This window comes from Oculina patagonica, chromosome 4 (assembly GCF_052425735.1).
Source record: "Oculina patagonica isolate OP01 chromosome 4, crgOcupat, whole genome shotgun sequence".
Classification (NCBI taxonomy): Eukaryota; Metazoa; Cnidaria; class Anthozoa; order Scleractinia; family Oculinidae; genus Oculina; species Oculina patagonica.
Genome location: NC_135761.1, coordinates 55,086,098 through 55,107,889, shown reverse-complemented (window position 1 = coordinate 55,107,889; position 21,792 = coordinate 55,086,098). Strand labels below are relative to the sequence as shown.

General features: G+C 39.4%; 1 protein-coding gene across 2 annotated transcripts in view; it reads right to left on the bottom strand.

The window, feature by feature from the left end:
- Positions 1-21,792, bottom strand: part of LOC144650738 (nck-associated protein 1 homolog) — a 33,591-nt gene that overhangs the window by 5,718 nt on the left and 6,081 nt on the right. For both annotated transcript variants that reach the window (XR_013570182.1, XM_078510478.1), the window contains exons 9-30: positions 21,664-21,712; positions 21,361-21,514; positions 19,138-19,194; positions 18,828-18,924; positions 17,613-17,731; positions 16,623-16,663; positions 15,744-15,835; positions 14,506-14,587; positions 14,025-14,083; positions 12,692-12,837; positions 11,800-11,862; positions 10,202-10,271; positions 9,560-9,679; positions 6,822-6,961; positions 6,038-6,169; positions 5,263-5,341; positions 4,406-4,442; positions 3,738-3,840; positions 2,691-2,812; positions 1,368-1,465; positions 458-551; positions 12-94 (exon numbers count right to left, since the gene is read on the bottom strand). Coding sequence is in view for 1 of the 2 variants with exons in the window: in XM_078510478.1 (XP_078366604.1) it covers positions 12-94; positions 458-551; positions 1,368-1,465; positions 2,691-2,812; positions 3,738-3,840; positions 4,406-4,442; positions 5,263-5,341; positions 6,038-6,169; positions 6,822-6,961; positions 9,560-9,679; positions 10,202-10,271; positions 11,800-11,862; positions 12,692-12,837; positions 14,025-14,083; positions 14,506-14,587; positions 15,744-15,835; positions 16,623-16,663; positions 17,613-17,731; positions 18,828-18,924; positions 19,138-19,194; positions 21,361-21,514; positions 21,664-21,712 (2,037 nt within the window). In the remaining variant the exon portion in view is untranslated. The remainder of the gene's footprint in view (positions 1-11; positions 95-457; positions 552-1,367; positions 1,466-2,690; positions 2,813-3,737; positions 3,841-4,405; positions 4,443-5,262; positions 5,342-6,037; positions 6,170-6,821; positions 6,962-9,559; positions 9,680-10,201; positions 10,272-11,799; positions 11,863-12,691; positions 12,838-14,024; positions 14,084-14,505; positions 14,588-15,743; positions 15,836-16,622; positions 16,664-17,612; positions 17,732-18,827; positions 18,925-19,137; positions 19,195-21,360; positions 21,515-21,663; positions 21,713-21,792) is intronic.

Below are 21,792 nucleotides of genomic sequence, written 5' to 3'. Positions count from 1 at the left end.
GTTTTCCATACCGTTTCCAGTGCTTCTTGAGTCAGCGTACGGAACGTTAAAATCACTCCCACAATAATCACTCTGACCACCACATCTTCAATATCTAAAGGAAAAGGAAAATGAAATTAATATGAAAATACCAGCGGCCCAGCCAAAGCACTAGAAAACTTGCTTGAAGTTACACAGTAACGCGATTTAGTGTCGAACGTAATCCGGAAGTGCTTTGGTTTTGCTTTGCTAAGCTGTGATTGATTTAAAATACTCGCGCCACCTACTCAGCCAATCAGAGCCACGCGTCTTGGTCACACGCGTTTTCCCGCGCTTTGTGCCAGTCGCGTGTATTTGCTTCGTGTTGTCATTGGTCCATTGCGTTCTTGCAAAAATTATGGCTTTTGCAATTTTTTTTTGTTCAGCCTTACAGTTGCGTTACATTTCGTGACATTTCATGACTGAATATATGCCGTACTTTTCAGCCTTCTGATAAGTTCCATACACTGCTCTGGTTTGTCAAAGCTTGTCCGCAGGCTCGTCAACACATCCTTGTTTTGAATGATAAGTTTCTGTACATAGGAAACAAAAAAAAAAACATTCAATCACTTATCAGTGACATAAGCTACTCAAAAAAAGCAACTCAAGTTACTCCAACAGTAATCGAAGTAATGGCCTTCTGCATACTGCGTTGGACGCTCTATCACTAAGGTACAAGAAGACCTGTAAGTAAGTAAAGTCTGTCTCCGAGCCATGAGGCCCATAGAGCCGGAGCTTATCCCGGTTTCCGTAGCATTAAGCGACTAGGAGTATTGCTACTCCCCCCTGGATGGGATGCTAGTCCATCGCAGGGTTACCCCCCAGCAGTAAATTCGCCGGTACCCATTTATACACCTGGGTGGAGAGAGGCACTGTGAGAGTAAAGTGTCTTGCCCAAGAACACAACGCAGCGCCCCGACCAGGCCTCGAACCGGGCCGTTCAACTTGGAGTCGAGCGCGCTAACCATTAGGCCACCGCGCCTCCCACAAGAAGACTTGTAGCAGCTACAAACCTGCACAATACTATAGTTGAGACAAACGAATACCGCGAATACCTTGACTTACAAGCGTGAAAAAATATTTTCTTATCCCCCTCCTCCCAGCTGAAGTTATTTTATGGGGTTTACATACATACATACATAGACTTTATTTTCACTCGAATTTTAGAGTAGCTTTACCAGGCTTTTTCACCAGGCTTTTTCTAACACGACAACATTGGAATGGGGGAGAGGGGCAGAAAAAAATGAGCTCTCATTTTTCGCGATGGTGCCTACGTAAATTGGCATGTCTATTTCATTGTGATGTCAAATACACCATCCACTTCAAAACTTGGAAAAACTGTTAAAAACCTTAATCTCGCCAACTTGGCTAGCAATCTGCTGCATCATTTTCTGTCCCAAATGCTTCATCCCATAAGCTCCAAGCAGTTCAGCGAGTGCTTGTAGTTCTGCGAGTAAAAGAACACAGACTCAAAACCCATGAAGAAAACAAAAAATCGCAATCCTTTTACCGAGTCTTAAACATTTTCGCTGACTACAGCTCACCGTCGTTACCAACAATCGAAGCCTGCAAGAACCTTAAAATCAGATTCCCCGACTTTTTGCCAACTTTGACTGGAAATTTAGAATTCCCCTGACCAGGTACTAAATTGCCCATACAGTAAAAACCCGCGTATAAGAACAAGTGGATTAAGAACACCCAGGCCTGCTTGTAGGTAATAAAGTACCATTTATATAAGAACACATTCAGGCTGAAAAATCAAAGTTGTTCTTATATGGAAAAATATCAAAGATCAACACTACTTTTCATTGCACACATAATAGTTCCACCCCAATTACAGTACACTATTGCCTTGATTTATCAATTTTATTAAAATTAAAATACAATTGTGTGCATATATATTGATTTCATCTATTGCTAGCCTAGTATGTTCCTTATTTTAAGAAACTTTTTTTAAGAACACTTAAGAACACTAACAGGCTGATTGTGCAGATTATAACCCTTTATACAAGAACCAAATCAGCCTGAACCGCCAAAATAGGTGTTCTTATACGCGGGTTTTTACTGTACTTTCCCTGCCCAAATTTTCTGCTGACTTGTGACAACCCTGATAGTATTTCAATGAAACAACCTTATTCGCATATAGTTATGGTTTTAACTAAGTAAGACGGACGTTCAAATTCTTTTAAGTTTGCCCGATAGCAGTGTATATTAGAGTTTGCAAACATGGCGCTACAACGGAGAAAATAAATTTTAACACATCTCAACATGATTAAATATCCCAACAGACAGGAAGGCGATGAGTTGAGACTTACATGGCATGGCCGCGGAGGTGAACGCAGGACTATCAACAACAAATCCAGTTAGTTAGTGGTTTTAGGTACAGTCAACTCTCGCCTTGCGGACACCCCGCTATTGCGGACACTCGTTATTACGGACAAAATCCAGATCCCCGGCAAAGAGGTTTGACTGGAAATAACTCCCGTTATTACGGACTCTCCCTATTACGGACACTAAACGACGCCCCGAGCGTGTCCGCTATAACGAGAGACTGTAAAAGGACCCTAACCTCATGGGAAACTGTTAGGGTACTTCATGTAAGAACTCATTAAATGCAACATTCAGTCATTATGACTTAGTGGATATCACGTAAATAAGGCTCACTGACTCACCTTTAACATCCGTGTACTCTTCTGCTCTGAATGCCTGGCCAGGTTTGTTGACAAAGGCACGACGGCGAGGAGAAAACACAATGTTGTCTGTCATCACACGCCGCAAAAACACGTCAAGGTACCTGAAGGCAAACATTTTTTAATAAAACTGTCGTTCTCTTCGTTTCAAACACAAAAGTTCTCACAGTATGTTGTAAAAAGGATAGGTCATCAGTACTACATGAGACAGATGCCCAGCTGCGATCAGAAACTGCAAACACTTCAATAAGTGAACGAGGTTATTTTTAGCCTGTGGGTGCCAAAATATTTTCCCCCACCTCACCCCCTGTTCAATGTCCTTTGTGAGGTCAGCTCAATAAGCAGCTGGAGCAGTTTTCAATTGAGTGTCGTAAAACCAAAACCAATGTAATTACTTTGGCCAATCACAAAAGACACGGACAATCCAGCGAACCAATCAAAACTCGAAGCAAATACATGTAACCGACACGAAGCGCGGGAAAACGTGCGCGAGCGAGTCACGATTGGTTTTGGTTTTAGTTCTGATTGGCTGAGAAAGTGGCGCGAGATTTTTAAGCCAATCACTAAGCGTAGCAATGCAAAACCAAAGCAAACGCAATTTACTTTCGACACTCAAGTGAAAACCCGCTCTAAATTAAGCCGGGCAAAACCAGAATGAGAATTGCCAAGAATTGTTCGAGCGCGGCCAAACAAGGCTGAGACTGCAAGAGCATTGACAAAAATCACGCACTGTGCGAGCAAAAATTCTCGTCTACTATCACGAAAATTTAAAAAGGCTCAAATTCGACAGGAGTAGCTGAGAATCGATGACAGCGTCGTCCTCTCTGCGTATGGGAGTTTCAGGCCAAGTGAGAGTAACCGTTTGAGATCTCTTGACTACCCTCATTCAGTGTTACATTGTAACCTAAAAGAGGGTTGAATGTCACAGTGTAACCAAACAGAGCGTGACCTAGCGTGACAGGATCTCGTAGTCTTATGTGACAGAGACGCGTGACTGGAGGCAGCAGTATGGATAAAAGTCTTACTGACCATGTTGTGTACATGTTGGTGATGGTGATAGCCCCCTGACTGTCCTCTGGTTGTGTTTGTTGTAGCAGCACATGATTGAACAAACGAGCCATGTCTACAGCAGCTGTCAGGGAAACAAAGCAAATCGTGAATTGTTAACCCTAAGGAACGGACCATTATTTCCTTGGAGGGGGGGGGGGATGCAAAATTTTCCTCTGCAAACTTTTTTTTTAGTTTATGCACCTCTGCAAACATTTTTTTCGAAATTCTTACTATTTTTTGTTATACATATCGTGTTTGCAAACAATTTATTTTGTCTTTCCAGGCCCTGCAAACAATATTTTTCAATATTTTTCATCCCCCCCCCCCCCCCCTCCAAAAAAAATAATGGTCCGTCCCTAACTACCATAGGCTATTTTCCCGAAAAGCGGCTGGAAATCGAGCCTATAACTACCAATGTACCAAAAAGAACTGCTCAGCCATTAGCTAAAGGAAAATGAATATTGCAACCAGGATGCTGCTAGAGTTCGTTATCAGAAAACTCAAATAGAAAACGACGATACTATGGCCTCGCGATACATGTATTATTATGTGGCAATATGAGCACAAAACTTGTGAAACTAGAACAATTGACGACATGGTCTATAAATCACAAATTATAAAACAACCATTTATGCAGAAAAACATACTATAGTTTTCCAAGCTCCGCAACGTAGCCATCATTGCCTAAGGAAACAGGATTTAAATACAATTGTTAGCAATCGCCACTACGAAAATGAAAATTATTTTAAACTGCGAACAGGCGAACGCAGCGAGCCAAGAAGGTCGAGCGAAACAAGCTGAGTGTGACCTCCGGTTTCTTTCTTCCCCAGGCCACGCTCGGCTCGCTTCTCTAGCCGGTTCATTCTCGTCCCCATAGCCCTTTCGTTTCTCTTAGCCGGCTAGGCCTTGGCACGAGGAAACAAAGGGCTCTGGGGACAGAGGATTTCCAGTCCTAGATTCTAGGACTTCCGGTCTTCATGTATGCAGTCATGACGTTTCAAAAGAATGTATGAGAGAGTCGTTACGTTTTCGACTTCCGTTTAGGAATTCTTTATTCCAAACAGCCAATCAAAAAAATTCGAATTAATTCAAAAATCCTATGTCCCCAGAGCACTCCGTTTTCTCGTTGCCAAGCCGGCTAAGAGAAACGAAAGGGCTATGGGGACGAGAATGTAGCCGGTTCTTTTTATGCCCAGTCCTACTCCAGAGCCTGTTAAACCTATGTTGTAGTTCAAAATGAATTTCAGATAAAAATGATTTCAATGTGATTTGACTTGCATTTTCCTTTAATTGTTCCTGATTCATTACCATAATCCCTAAACAAAGAAAATAAAAATTGAACTAGTTTGAATATTTTCAGCTTGAAATGTATTTCAAACGAAAACATCTACAATAGAACTTCTTCTCCGCTGACTAATTCCTTGAAACAACCAGATAGCGCTTCAAGAAACCTGGCTACATAAAAAGGGAACAAAAACACATTATTTTTTTTACAAAACAATACCTTGATATTGCCAAGGACTTCAGAGGGACGAGCAATCCTCAGGTTATCGTGATCAAATTGAACCATGGTCACCACAGACCTGTTATGGTAATTTATCAGTGACAATAAGTTATCGTCGATTCTAAGCATAATTTTTTAAAAGCCCCAAACCATGCAGTAAGTAACAAAAATAACGGCGATGGGTTTTTGAAGAACAGTACTCGGCAAATGACAGAAATCCAGTAGGAAGGGAGGATGACTGACGAGGATGGAAATGGATTACAACATGGACAAACGTAAAAACGCGAGGCTTGCTTTTAAGAAACCCAACAATAATGGTTCTAATTTGTAGAACAGTACCCCACAAATGTCAGGAACATATTAGGAAATGACGATACCTAACGATGGCGAGGATGCAAATGGATTGCAATCTCTCTCCTCCGCAGAGGTCTCTTTCGTGTTTCGGACTGGGAAATAGGGGGAGGAACGGGGAGAGGTGAAAAGTATAAAGCGCGCGGAGCCTGGAGAGAATCGAAACGAAAGCACGCGTGTTTTCGCCTTCCTCCCCCCGTGTTTTTTTCGCCTTCCCCCACGAAAGAGGCCTCTGCGGAGGAGAGAGGATTGCAATATAAACAAACTTGAACGCGAGAGGGCCCATGTTTTAGAATTTGGCTCAAATTCCTTTGATTGTTGACAGCTTTTTAGTTGAACATGAAATTGCAGGGAACGTATTCAATGATCCGTGCTGTTTTGTTTTTCGTACGAAGATTAAAAGACAACTAAGTATTAATCTTACTTTGTAAAGAATTCCTCCAGTTGAGAGCTGAGATATTCCCGAGGAGCAAAGATGTGTTCCCACACCGGAATGGCTTCAGTGTACGTGATTCCACGGCAGATTTCCGTCAACGAAATCAGCTTCCGATCCAACCTGGGAAAAAATCGAGATTCATTAATTATATTTACAAGGTAAAAGAACAAAGCTTGAAGTGGCACTTGTGTCAGAGACCCTCCGTTAGATTCTTGTGCTTGCGTTAGGCTTTGGCTTTCTCAATATTTGAGTGAAATCTTGCAACTACCCATTATGGTTGTAACTATGCCTCCGGGGGGGGGGGGGGGTACTCCATAAAATGGCCTATACGGGGAGGCTCCGCCCGAAAGGGGTACCTTTTTCAGGCTTCAGGTATATAAAAGGGTAGGGATTTCACAAGTTTTGGTATACGAAAGGGTATGAAAATCCGTCATTTAGGTTTTTAAGAGGGCCTTTCGAACAGACGCACTTTATGGCTGTATTATTTTAATTTATTTAGCGCTGCATAAAAATGACAAAAAAAAGGGTCCTGTTCCAAGTCTATGCAATGTCTTTTAGGTATATGAAAGGGGTACCTTTTCTCAGTAAAAGGTATACGAAAGGGGTACAATTTCTGTCAAAATGGTATATAAAAGGGTAAGGGGTAAAAGCTTGGGGCGGAGCCTCCCCGTATAAAACTTTTTTGAGTGCCCCCCCCCCCCCCCCTGGGCTATGCCTGCGTCGCTAGTGCCAAAACCCAATCAAACAAGTTCTGTGAACATAGTAAACTCACGATGTCAGAGATTCTCTGGTCTTTCGGAAGCTCTCACTGCCTGGTGGAGCAAACTCGCTCTGTACATTCTTCTTATTCTTGTCCTTTTTTCGTTCAGCAGATAATTCCGTCATCAAACGAACTGCTTGCAACTGCCATAGCTGCAACAACAACAATGGCAACAATAAATTCTAATTTATTTCCACTTCCAATTTTAAAACAGTGTCAAAATAACAAGTAATCAGACTAAACAAAATCATCAGCAGGAGCACGAAGTCTCAAATGATAACACTAAATTCTCAGAACTAACCACAGGCGGCCAAGGCGTTGTATGCGATCAACGTGACATATAATAATATATAATTAGCTAATCTTTCATAGCGCTTTACAATCACTATGCTAAAAAAGAATGCACTATTGCCATGCGATCAACGTGACATCAATGTTGCCGATTGCGTAACTCTGTTTCAGCAGTTTGAGACAATGTATGAGAAAGCTTTGGAAATTGCTCTAAATACTACATTTGTAAAGAAACTGAAATAAAAATGGCTTACCTCTTGTATTTCCTGCATTATTTTGACTTCTCTGTGTTTCTAGGGTGGGTTTTAAGCCATTAAAGCGATTTTCACTTTCGACGATTAAAACACGCTCTAGGAACACAGGAAAGTCAAAACAATGCAAGACAACGAAATGTAAGCCAATTTTATTTCAATTATTTTCCACATGCAGTATTTAGAGCAATTTTCGAAGCATTCTCATACATTGTCTTACGGCTGAAAACGTAACGCAATCGCCAACATCAATATGTCACGTTGATCGACTACAACGTCTGAGCCGCCTGTGAACAAAAATCATAAGAAATGTAACGCTGAGGAGAATTAATATTTCCAGCTTGTGACTATCTAAGGTAAAGAGATACACTGAATATGCTGGCATTCGGCTGTTCCATCAACCTCGTTCCCAGGGTCTCTCTCTCCTCTTTCAAGAGCGGCTCTTCGGGGCGGGGAGAGAGAGACCCTGGGAACGAGGTTGCTGTTCCATGTGCTTAGAGCAGTTTTCAATTGAGTGTCGTAAAACCAAAGCCAATGTAATTACTTCGGCCAATCATAAAAGACACGGACAATCCAGTGATCCAATCAAAACTCGAAGCAAATACATGTAACCGGCACGAAGCGCGGAAAAACGTGCGCGAGCGAGTCACGATTGGTTTTGGTTTTAGTTCTGATTGGTTGAGAAAGTGGCGCGAGATTTTAAAGCCAATCACTTAGCGTAGTAATTCAAAACCAAAGCAAACGCAATTTACTTTCGATACTCAAGTGAAAACCGCTCTATAAATCGGTTTTGGGCAACGTTTTTTTTTAAAATACAACTGAAAGTGTCACTTGTAGATAATAGTGGCGTTTACAGATCTTTACATGTAGTGACACCTGCTCCCCATAATGTAAAACAAATTCGTCAAACCAAGTTATTCACTGATGGTCAGACACATCGAAACGGCGATAACAATTTATAATAATAATAAACGTTACTTGTAATTTTTCTTTTTAAATTTTCACTCCAGCATGCAAATGATTCTCATTCTCCGTGACATACCTTCATTGCCTCGTGCTAACGTCACAATTTGTGGAGAAATTGTGACTGTTTGTGCTACGTTTGATTAGCTATTGGCTGCGGTCACACCTAGACTGCTAACTATAGTTAGGACGGCGTAAACTATAGTTAGCTATTTCGGTTATGTGACCGCTTCTCTGTTCACCCTAACTATGGTTACAAAATTTACGTCTCACTGATCCAAAACAATACAGACTAACTATAGTTATACCCAAGCAATGTTCATGGGTTAGTCTTAAGTTTACAAACGAAAAGCCAATCAGAATGCGACAATTCTTTTCGCACGTGCGAGATGAACATAAATATGCAAAACAAAGCGTCAAGGGAAGGAAAACAAGAAAAACAACATGCCAAGGGAACTACATATCATCAATGTTAGCAAAAATAAAGCTTGAATTCTTCGGTTTCTAGCATGCATACTTCATTTTATTTTCTTCAACGCCGAAATGCCGTGCAAAAATAGAAAAAAATAGAGGAACAACTAGACACAGATCAACAACACGGGCTGTCATGAACTAATTTAAATACCAAATTATTCACAACCTTATCAGAACTAACTATAGTTAACTGCACTGGTGTGACCGCTTAAGACGACCGAAAGCACTAACTATAGTTAGGTATGACGTCACGTAACTTGAGACTAAATATTGTTAAACTTTAGTTACGTCGTAGATGAGACCGCAGCCATTGATTGTTTACAGGCTCTCTATTTCCACAACGTGAAAACCACTAAAGGCCTGGCTAAACAATTTTGCTTCAAGGAAACAAAAACTGTTTTTGCCTCAAGTCAAAAACATTTTTGCTTCCTGGACACAAATTTTGCGTCCGAAACATATGTTGCTGCCCAGTTCAGCCACCCTGGAAACAATGTTGACTACTTTATGGGCATGAGTGACACCTTGTTGCCGGAACATTGTTTCCTAGTTTAGTCACCTGACCAGCAAAACATTTTCCTTGCTTCCCGCTTATTTAGCCACCCAGGAAACATGACAAGGAACAATGTTTCTACAAGAATGCTTCCTAGTTTAGCCAGGCCTCGCACTCACTTCCAGTTTTCCCGTGTTTATTGTCACACATTCAACGATCTAGCAAAATATCAAGGCTGCGAACAGTCTAGTGTAATGAGAATTAAAGTGTTGATCACCAACCTGCTGATTCAGTTGAATATGATCTGGACACAGCTGACTTAAGATGTTCCTGGCTTCTTTTGCCATAGAATCAAGAAACAGATTTACAGCAGCCAAGCTGCGGTCTCCAATGGGATGACGCTGTGAAGAGTCGAGAAAATAAAACAATTGTCACAATTTACCTGAACTTAACGTTGATCCTATTGTTCCAAACTAATACTGTTAACAAAAAAATGTAGCACTCATCAATTTATCAGGCAAAGTCGTGTATGAAGATGAGTTGATACCAGCCGACTCAGGAATCGAACATAGGGACAACGGGTTGATAGGTAGTTTTTTTGCTGACGCCTGGCAGGCACATTTCTCTTTTTGGTAATGTTATTTTTCTTGGTTGGCAAATTTAATCGGTTATTACTTCCAATGCTATGATTAACACCAGCCACATCTTCCTTTTTTAAAAAAAATCACAACAACATTTTCAAGGTCATTTTTAAAACTGATACTTGTTACTGCTAGGGAAGATATGATAGCCAACCAACGTCGTTCCCAGGATCTCTGTAAGATAGCCTGTACCAAGGGAGGGGAAGGGGGAATGTGGGCGCTTCACGCATCAAATTCATTTAGCAAGTTGGCAATGAAATGGCTACACAAACTGAATTGTACCTCTTCTGGACAAAATTCATTGGTGCATGACATGAAGTGACCACAAATCAGTGGAAATGCGATGGAATATCTGCCGATAAAACAGAATATAATAATGAACAATTATTAAGCCATCCTTGTGTTGTCTTGATAGAGAACAATAGTTAACCCTTTAACCGGCAGATTTCTGTGACTTTCTTAAGGGGTTTTTTGGGCTTATACATTCTGTAGAACTTCGTGATTGCATATAAGAAGTCCAAGTAAAAATGTGTGCTGTTTCGAAACACCGAGGGCTCAGATTTTTATTGTGACGTCAGTAGTCGGCAGTTGCTTCGTTCGTAGGCGAGCTGTTGGGCTTGGATTTGGCTCGTTTTGTGTTTATAAGTGATTTTTCGAGTCATTTTTCACTGCAGAAGCCCCCAGGCTGGCATCATTAAGCTAGAGTGGTGGGTAGAGGCCAGCATCTGAAAGAAACCAGAGGTGAGAGATGATTTTGTCTTGATTGGAACGCCAGAAATATTCGAATCGAAAGATGGCGGTCCATGGGTAAAGTTGTCTCTCTGGCCGTTCTGTGGGTGGATTCCAAGACCTGCCAAGGCATTTTGGACGAGTTCTGACTTCCAAAGAATGCAATCGGTGCAACATTTTGCCGGCAGGATTGGGTGGCTCGACACTTATAAAAAATATATGGAATGAAGGTAGGAAGCCTTTCATGCCGCCGCCATGACTGTTTTTCCCAAGCATCCCTTTCGGTCAGCAACGAGGAAATTACAGGTTTGCAAGCATAGCTCTAATCGAATAGTAATTGCTGAGTCTTCTGAATGATTGATGGGAAATTTCCTTGGTGAACGGAAGGGAATAGGGTTGAAGTTTGCTGCAAATGTATATTTTTGAAGTCAGAATTATTTTTTCATTAAAAAAATGGAGGCAAAGATGTGTGTTTTTTGTTGTTGTCCTGTTACGTAGAAAACGGGCATTTTCAAATTTGCTGCTGAACAAACAACCATATGCAACAGAAATTAAGAGTTGTAGTCAGTTAGTTGGCTTTTAAAGCTATGAAAATTATCACTTTGCCATAAAAAGCAGTCATTAATATCATGTGCCCAGATATGTAAAAGCTAGAGTGTTTTCAATCACTGCTGGTGTTTTTCGTACACATATGTACGATTGCCGGTTAAAGGGTTAAAAAAGTAGTTACTTTACTAAGATAGTGTGATAATTTTCAACTTCTAGTCAACGTAAGAAGATGTACATGTACAGCGTTAAGTCTGCTGTGTAACGTAAGTCTGCCATTGGGCCAAGGCCCCTGCCATCAAAGCCAGTTTCAGTGATTAGGAGTATTTTTACTCCCCCCCCCCCCCCTGGAAGGGATGCTACTCCATTGCAGACTACCCCCATTGCCCCCTTCCTCCCCACCCCAACATTATTCCAGTTTATGCTAACTAATAATGTTAGTGCCCATTTCGGGCTGAGAGGCATTGTAGGAGCAAGATGTCAGTCCAAACACACAATTATCTGGCTACACTCAAATTCTCAGACATCGTGCCAATCGCACTGACCATAAGATCACTGCATCCCTTAGACAAACACGCAAGTTACTACGATTAAAATATTCTCACCTTGAATAGTTAGGATCTTCCACACACTTCAAAAATGACTCCTCAAAAAAGCTGGGATAAAAACTACAAGCGAACATAAAATTTGTTAAAAAAACCCCTCAAATCTAGGGAAATATTGTCTCCACACACATGTACAACCAAATTCCAACACTTACACAGCTGTAACATTTGGCAACTGGTAAGGTGAATTGCAGTAACTATTTAAAACTTAAAGGGACTGTGTCACGGATATTAGCAAGCTTTAGGCATGGAAAATGGCCATCAAATTCGGTGAAATATAAAAATAACCTCTTAAAACAGTGAAGGAACACTTCAATAACAAAGCAAATAAAAAGAAGGTAGGGATGGCTAAAAGTGAAGAAGATAGATACAGATTGCGATATGGGTTTTTGATATACTTTTGGGCTGAACAGTTTTCAAAGTTAACCTTGTTTGCTTGTATCCTTAAATTATAACGCCAGAAAGACACATTTGGTTGCAATGAAGCCATGGTTTTGTCATTTAGATCCATAAAAGTAATTTATTTACAAACATTAAGTTTCATAGCGAGTATTTGGCAATACTTAAAGGGGCTTAGCATCAACGACTTAAAACTGTAGAATAACTCAAAAGAAACACAGAAAGGCCAAGAGCGGGCATGGATGGGCAAAATTCGAGAAGATTGAAACGGATTGCGTTCGGGTAAACTTGAAAAAAGTCGGCCCGACTTTTTTCAAGTTTATCTCAATTTGTAAGTGTCATTTACAATGCTCGAAAATCATCCTTGTTTGTAATATGGCCGTGATTGTGCCAAGATTGACCTATCCCCTGTAATGAAATAAACTTAATTTAGCAGTGACACAGTCCCTTAAGAGGCAGACGTTTTATAGTGTTAAAAAAGTCAGTGATTTACCAGAAAATTGAGAGGTCAGAGATCTCATTCAGAAGCCTTTCTGGTGCATCAACCAGTTTAGAGTGAAATGACACATTGTTCATGAGTACTGCTAAGTCCCTGTTCTCTTTTAGCTCTGGAGCTGCGCCGCGAACACAGGTATAAGCCTGCAAAACAAAGGAAAGGCAATACACTTGTAAAAAAAACCTTAAAGACCATTCATTTGATTATAACTTTGAAGTCAGTGCACAAAACCCAAACGTATGACCATTCAAATTCATGAAAGCTATTGAGCAGTACTTTCATGTGACTCTGTTTGCTATACTGTGCAATGTGTGGTTTTTGAACAGCCAAAATTTATATTTGTGTCGTAGGAAACCTAAAAATATGGTCCATTTTTTTAAAAAAAATTGCTGTTAGAGCACTGAAACTGTGGGTTTACCTCGGTGTAAGAACCTGTGATATTTTTCTTTGTTTGGGAGCTTTTGTTTTCCTGCTCTGTATTGTTTTTGACGCTCTTTGTTGCTTTGTTCGTTCTTTGTTTTACGTCACCGGAGAGTTTCACAGGTTCTTACACCGAGGATGAGCCGAAACTGTTAACACGTGTCTTTTGCTGTGGATGGCTCAGATGGAAACAGATTGCAATTTGAAAAATAAAAGCTTAAATTTTCAAATTGTTTTCGCCCGTCTTCAAAAAGTTCGATATATAAATAGCCCGGCATAGCTTGATTTCTATCAGCAAATTGAGGTAAAATCTTCCTTTAGATGTTTAAAGATTATGTTTTTATGGGTTACGTTGCCTACCACTAATTTCAGAGCAGTTAAGACTAAAAATCTGCGAAATGCCCGTAATGTAGCCCCTTTAAAGCTGATTTCCAGTCCGTACTGCGCAGACTCAGGGTTTGTTTTCATTTTTGTTTTGAATTCGTTGAAACGTTACACTTCGGTGATAGTGTACATGAAGTTTTTTAGTTCGCCATTACGGATCGTTTCGTTCAAGAATTCACGATGAGCTAAAACGTCCGTTTGAAATACCGTCGAGCTTCTCTTACTCGTTATTATTGTTTTGCAAGGATATCTGGCGTTAATAATGAAGAAAAAGGTAAGTTTTGTCCCGGAATTTTTATTTTTGCTAGTAAACATTCTTCTGTTTGTGAGACTCACAAACATTGCAGGCGGAGATTGCGCAGTACGGACTGGAAATCATCTTTAACATCTTAATTTACACAAAGTATTTTCTGTTAGTACAAATGTAAGAAAAATTATTCTCTATCATAACAGTATGAAGTGCTTCTTTCTTTTAACTCAATGAACTTCTAGGCTAAAAGTTTTTTTAGGGCATAAAGTTTGTTACCTGTAGACGCATCCAGTCCAATCTCAGACTTTCAAAATCAAACGTGTCTCCTGCTTCAACTGCACAAACACAAGAACAGAAGTCTATCAGCACTTCAATTTCAAAAGTTATCAGCATTAGAAAACCATGGCCTAATAAGCTGGAGTAACCTTTTAAGCAAGGCAGAACTACATAGTCTATAGAGTCTATAGAACAGATGAACTCCATTAACACAACCGCACACAGGCCATGGCAATTTATAAAGTACTTGCTATGAAACTAAATGTTAGCAAAAAATGCTTGTACGGATCTAAATGACAATTTTACCATCTTCATTGCAAAGAAATGTCTTTCAGGTGTTATAGTAATCAAAAAGGGCCATATGGAGGAAGGGCTTTTCCAAAAAGCCTCAAGCATCCTCTGGGGCACGAAGAGTAACTTAGGTTTTAAAAACAGTATTGATTTTAATGATTTCAAAGATAATAAACAGTGCATGTTGTACCTTGTTTGACATTCAGCTGCGACAGGTCCTCAATAAATGACGTCATCATCATGGAGATATCATCAGAGCAGACCGAAATTTTCTGTTAACACAAAGCCAGGTAAGCCATTAGGTTGTTAGCAAATTAATAATCAGAACACACAACCGATAAAGAGATATCTCAGTAGTAAAAATTGACAAATATTAAGTTTGTGAGATGGAAGTGCAGTCTAAAGCGAAAGCCAAGATTTGCTTAGCAACTTTACACAAAATAGCAAAAAATACACAGCCATAAGTGACCGGCAGGCGTCGCTGCAAACAGCTTTGCAGAGGAAAAAAAAGGCAGTGAACGACAACAAAGTTTTCAGGTTGTTATATGTTTATTCAGTGATGTCTTGAAAAGTTTTTTATGAATATTAACTAGGCCTTTGGGAACTCCAACCATAAATGTTTCCATAGATAAGCCGCACCCCCGATTTTTGACTAAGATTTTAAGGAAAAAGGTGCGGCTTATACACGGAACTTTACGGTACTCTGAATCAAAGTTTTTTCCTCATCCTTGTCCCTTTGTTAGATTCCTTAGTTTGTATCTAGCTGTACCATAGTGTTTGGTACTCTAGAGTTTAAAATTTGAAGTGTCCCAGTGGTTTTAAAGTACCCCTGAAGTAACCAAGTCCCAGAGATTTTCAACTAGCCTACTAATGGTGATTTTCACTGGCAATTCAGAACTTTTGCTCAAGAATACCCAACATCAAATCTTTATAAATTTATTAACTTTGTGGAAAATCTCCTGGTATGAGCATAGTATTTTTATGTATTCATCTATAAAAATACATTGTACTCTTTTGAGCTTTTGAAATTCCATGACTTTCCGTGACCTTTTTCCATGACTTTTTAAAGTTTTCAATGACCTAAATTTGACCATTTTTCTTGGAAATTTTCAAAAAATTTCTGGATTTCCGGTACGATTTTACCCTTTTTATCACAAAAATAACCTGCTTAATTTTTTGGCACAGTCAATACCACTTTCCATGACTTTCCATGACCCACACTTAAACTCCATGACTTTCCAGGCCTGGAAAATGAAATTCTAAAATTCCATGACTCTCCAGGTTTTCCATCACTTGTATGAACCCTGGGATCTGATTTGACAGCAACTTTCAAATCTCTACAAATTCCCAAAGACCATAAAATCAACATGGATTGCCACAAGGATGGCATTTTAATGGTTTAACTTAAGTTACACATAGCACACAGACCTGCACAACTTCCTTGAGCACGGTCACATCAAAGCCACATAAGTACTGGACAAAATACCGCTGCAGCACGGAGACATACTTCTGAATCATACCTTTAAAAAAGAAAACAAAGAATATGGGTCCCATCTGATTAGCTTTAAGCCATTTGGTAATCCTCAAAATCTTTCATTTACACGTAGGTTTCACCAAAAAAATAGCAAGCAAGTCTTAATGCTGGCACTGAGTTAAACTCAACATAAATGTGAATGCTTAAGTCTCCCTCTTGATGCAACCTGCTAACCCTTTGATAATCCTCAAAATGTTTCATTTACATGTAAATTTCGCAATAAAAACATAGTAAGCAAGTCTCAAATGTTTCAATACAGTTGTAAAACCATGTGTCCTTGTTGTTATGTTTATGCAATTATTTAAGAGTTATTTATGCTTTCATTTGGCTCTGCTGTGTTGCCTCATTTTGTACATGTATGTAAGCCTTGGCACTGAGCGGTACAGAGGGGTGGGGCAGTGAATCAACAAGGGGTGGGGGGTGTGGCAGTGAATTAGCAAACATTTTTAGAGTTCCCCTCCCCCTTTCAAAATTGAGCCCTTCATGGATAAGGATTGTCTGTGTACTATGTTGGGGTGCTCAGCATTGAGAAGGGGAAGGGGGAGAAAAAGAAAAAAATTGGTGATCTTGTCAACATGCACTTTTGACGAGGGTTGTAGGCCTTACACAGTCAAGCTTAATGTACACCTTGTATAAATGAAACACACTTACAAGTGGAGTGAATGCCAACTGCAAAGAAATGCTACACCATGCTTGTAATCATTTGTCAAACACTCAAGAGCTAAGTAATGACATCTAAGACTCACCAACCAAAAGTTTAAGATTCCACTTACCTCTGATTTCCTCCACAAAAAGCAACATGTGGGGCAATCTCCTGAAAATCCATAAATGAATAGTTGAATTATTCGTGAATCATCTTGTTTTGAGTGAGTTAATTTTCGATTCTCTTAGTGTTCTATTAAATTTGATTACATGTAGACCTCTGTTTTCAGATCCATTTTGGATTTTGAGAAGATCAAACTCTTATCAGCTATAATAATTGTCACATGAGGAACAGAACATTAAAACTGTTAAAAAAACGAGAATCCTTGTGCTTTAAAAAAAACGTTGCGTTATGTCAACTGGTATGTTATGATATGCAATGCTAAAATAAAAAATTTCTGTGAGTTCACCTTCAAAGCATAACAGCCTATCATCATCATCATCATCATCATCACTTCCTTTATTTACATTTTGTCAACACAATCAGATTTTAAGCACAATGCTTGTCGGGTTGTGTGCCTAAACAGGAATCATGTTGATTTTTATGTGAACATAAGAACATTAGAATTTTTGGTCATTATTTGTATAGTGCTTGAAAATGTCAAATTTTTTTATTAGATCAAGTTTTGCAAAGGGGAATAGGGATTGACCCTTTTTGGTGGAGAAAGGACACAACAAAATGAGGTCTCGAACAGCATTTGAATCCAGACCACCCAACCCAGAGTGGAACCCTTTAAATCACTCTGACTCTGCTTAGAGCAGTTTTCAATTGAGTGTCGTAAAACCAAACCCAAAGTAACTACTCCGGCCAATAACAAAGGACATAGAGTAACCCACTGTCCAATCAAAACTCGAAGCAATTACACGAAGCGCGGGAAAACTTGAGCGAGCAAGTCACAATTTGTTTTGGTTTTACTTTTGATTGGTTGAGAAATTGTCGCGAGATTTTTCAGCCAATCACTGAGGGTAGCAATGCAAAACAAAAGTAAACGCAAATTACTTTCGACACTCAAGTGAAAATCGCTCTAATAGTGCTTTGCTCTATTTCCCTAAGAACTTACGCATCAACATAGTCTTCCTGGTTCAACTTTCTTCCTTTTGGTGGCGAAGTGCAAGCATGCCTTACAAGCCACATTATTTCATCTTTGGCCATGTTCAGTGCTTGAAGGACTACCAAGATCTGATGACAGACAAACAACATTAACTGATTTAGGTGGATTCTGCTCAAAATTTGAGCAAATATAAGTGCAAAGTGTAGTTACAAAAAAATTATCTATACCTCCCCCAATGGAAGGGATTTTTTTCTAAGACCCCCAACCTTTCTGGAAATTAATTCCAATTTCCAACAGTTTTTGGCCTTTGAGACCGCTTCCACCCCCAGGAATTTCCAACCCCTTCTGTGGAGACCACACAAAAATGAATAACTTAAAATCTACTCACAGCACTGTTGACAATTTGAATACTAAATACATATTTGGAACATCTCACTTAAATTGATTTCTCCAAGTGGCCCCACAATAATTTATTACAATCTGATTGAAGTGTTCTTAAGAAAGTTAATGTCAAACCTATTAAAAATATTTAAAACATGTATTTGTCTCAAACTTGTGTGAAATATCTATTTTTTTAAAGTATGGATAACTTTAAATTCAATTTTCTTTTGCATGGTTGAAGTTTCTATAAGTTCTTCTTAACTGTACAACTGTACCTATGAGTTGTTTTGTTTGGCAACTTTATCTTTGCCTTTATAATTGCAAAAAAAATGTTCAGCAGAAATTGCCTTAATGACTTCAAGTGACATACCCTGCAAAATTCATTTTAGCCATAAGACTGTAATCATGTCACTAAAAGCCTAAATTACAACATTTTATTTCTTTTAAATGCAAAATTAGCCTTTAAACATAAATTTTTACTGGTGTTTCGCACTGCCAGACATTTCTCAGTGTCATAATTAAAAAAGAATCTGACTGTCTCCATTCATGGGTTGTCTGTCAAGCACCACATGTACAGTACCGCTCAAATGTACATGTAAGTTTCTATTAAAACCTTCAGTCCCTTCGAGTTGGGAGCGATTTACGGAGCAGGAACCTTTGTCACAATGCGCCTGCAAGCAATATGTTCCACACCAAACGCTTCAGTGACTCTCAAGAGAAATGAGACACGTCTTCCAAGAAACAAGACAAGAGGTGGTAGCTTACATTTGAGCAGTACTGTACAATACATGTTCATGGGCAATGAGACACATTTTATAGCATAATATCAGTATGAGAATCTACCTTGGGTCCTAAAAGACCTGGTTGATCAGAAAGAATCAAAGACATTTCTTTTAATGCAGTCCTAAGGTAATTACGTCGTTCCTTGTGAATTGGACCTCTGCAAATATAAAACGGCAACTATCAGATGATGACATAAAACAACTTTTTAATCCACTACAATCAATCAACAAATTCATAAGGAATTTACACTGTACAGATGAAGAAATATTCTAGTGGAAACAGAATGTTTTGATAATTAATTCTCTAGCTGACTGAATTTTGTGTCCATGTGGGATTATTTTTAGGTATCAACACTAAATATATTTACTACCTTGTTGTTACTGCCTGTATGGCAGCATCTTGAATGTCTTTTACACGCTTGTTGTATCTGAAAATGTGTAATACAAAAAACTTACTTAAAAATGAACATAATCTAAAGCACTAAGTTATTTACCAACAGCACTTTAACTTGTCTATTTTAGCCACAGAATAAAGGAGACAATGGCCTATGGTTAGTGCACCAAGCACTTTTATAAAATAATTAAGATAGTACGTGCGCTCTCAGGTCGATAGGTGTGTTTAGATGAGAGTATGTAAACACGGTTGTGACGTCACGCTTTCTGTGTTTCCCCAATTTAAAAACAAAAAACTCAAACTGCGTATTTCAATACGAAAAGAAATGGAAAACAATAAAAATTTCGAGTCCGGCTTTCTCTTCCCATATGAGCCCGAGGAAAAAAGCAAAAGAAAGAAGAACCACAGCGCTTGCCTGGAGGGTGCTCAGACAAGCGAACGACAAAAATCAAAAAAACGATAAAATTTTTCAAGTAATTTTTGTTTAAGTATACAATAAAATTCCTACAGTCATTCTTTATTAAAAAATATAGGTCAAAAAAACTAAAAAACTTTCAGCGTCGCGACGTTTTCGCTTTCCGGAGAAAAGAGAAAATGTAGAAAAAAGCAGATGTGTATGTCGCGGCAAAACGGAGGAAACGACAGGAGAGAAACTGGACGTCGCGATACATTCTACGCCTCGCTTCCGCTCTTGCTTTCCTATCCACAAACTTCACAACAATGAGATTCACCTTATCGGACCATGCAAGTTCACTTCACTTCGGGCGATCACCAAGCACATACATTCATTCCAGGTAACTCCCCGTCTTGAGTTCTTTACGAGCCGTATTTTTTAATATTTCTTTTAGTTTTTGCCTTCCGTATTTTTCTGTGATTTTGTCGCTGACACGCGCTACTCACATTTTCTTGACTCTAATATTGGTTCACTGTGTTGCGCGTTTGAGAAAATCTATTCTAAAACAAATCCCTTATCATTTTTGAAAAAAATTTAAGCAGAGGACTTTTTCTAGCCTCATCTCACTCGGTGGTTGAGGAATTCTGAGATCAAACCCTCGATCGTCTCGGGGATACTGTCCTCTCCCCCCCCTCGTGTTTAGATGAGGTCACGGAAAATCCTCTATGCTTAAATGTTGTAGAGGAAAATTTGTGGCTTTCGCATCGTGTAGAATGTTCAACTGCACACAGGTAGACTGTCCACAACCCTCTATTTTTCGTGTTTTTTTTTCGATCGATGAGCGTGCGGTGAGAACGGCAAGAGAACTGGACCCGGCACTCATGCCATGTGGACAGTCTACCACAGTGGTAAATTTTATGCATGATTGTTTTAGTTTTTTTTTAGTTATGTACTTGGCAGGTGAATTGCCGAGACCCTTGCCCATTGGGCAGGTAAAGCCAGTGATGAACAGTTCAACATCTGTTGAGCAACAAATGTTGCAACTGCTGTTTAACAGAATAATGTTGGACAGTGGAACTATCATACAATGCTGAATGTTGAAATACTGGTACCGTATTTTCTCGATTAAACTCCGGACCCCGATTAAACGCCGGCCTCGTATAAACGCCGGGTCAAAATTGCTAGTTTTTAAATAAACGCCGGGGGCGTTTGTTCGAGGTCCCGGCGTTTATTTGAGGTCAAGCTAACAAGTAAATATATTCTGTTTGTCACAAATCTCAATTGCAACATAAACTATCCAATCCGTAATAGTGCACCTTTGGGGAATAATCATCTTTGGATACCCAGGGACACTTTTTTCGGGGCAGAACGGAGAAAAATCGCCCTGCCTTGACAAACTGCCCCTTGGTCTCGGAGATCAGTAACAATAAATCAATCTGAAAAATTGGCAGAAAATTGCAGTCCGTTAATAAACGCCGGGCCCCAATTAAACGCCCGCTTCAAATAAACGCCGGGTTCACGAAGCCAAGTTTGAAATAAACGCCGGGGGCGTTTATTTGAGAAAATACGGTATGCCATTCAACATGTTGAACAGGATAGAGCCTGGCTCTATTCTGTTCTACTAGTCAACACATTTGTTGTGCCAACATTTGTTGCTCAATAAATTAATGTTGAACCAAATATCACTGGCTTATTATGAAATGTTACCTGCCCAGCAGGAAAATATTTCTTCTTGTCCTGGATGGCCAGACAACACTTTTTCAAGCTGCGAGAGTGACCAATTTATACAATCTTTCACTGTCTTACCCTTTCATTCCATCAAGTAAATTCTGGAATTCCTTATGAAACATAATGATCTCATCACGGAACAAAGTGATACAGTAGCCATCTTGTAGTGCAATCTTCCACATATCTGTCACGCCAGGCATGGCAAGCTGTTGGTGGCAAAGTGTGTATCCAACTACGGCACCATTAAAAGAAAATCACAAAAAAAGATCCTTTAATAATGGATAAATTCAAAGCTATTGAGATCTAAACCTCAAGTTACAAGTACAGTCATGTTTATTGGGAGACTGTCTGAGCAGAACAATCAAGCAGTGGACCACTTACACAATATCCATTTCTGCATAGTGTCCAGAGACAAGTACTCCACTGGAGGCTGTAAAGGGAAAGTATGAACAATATATATCATACCAACGCATTAAACCACACGTCAATGTTCTGTCATTATTTTCAAAG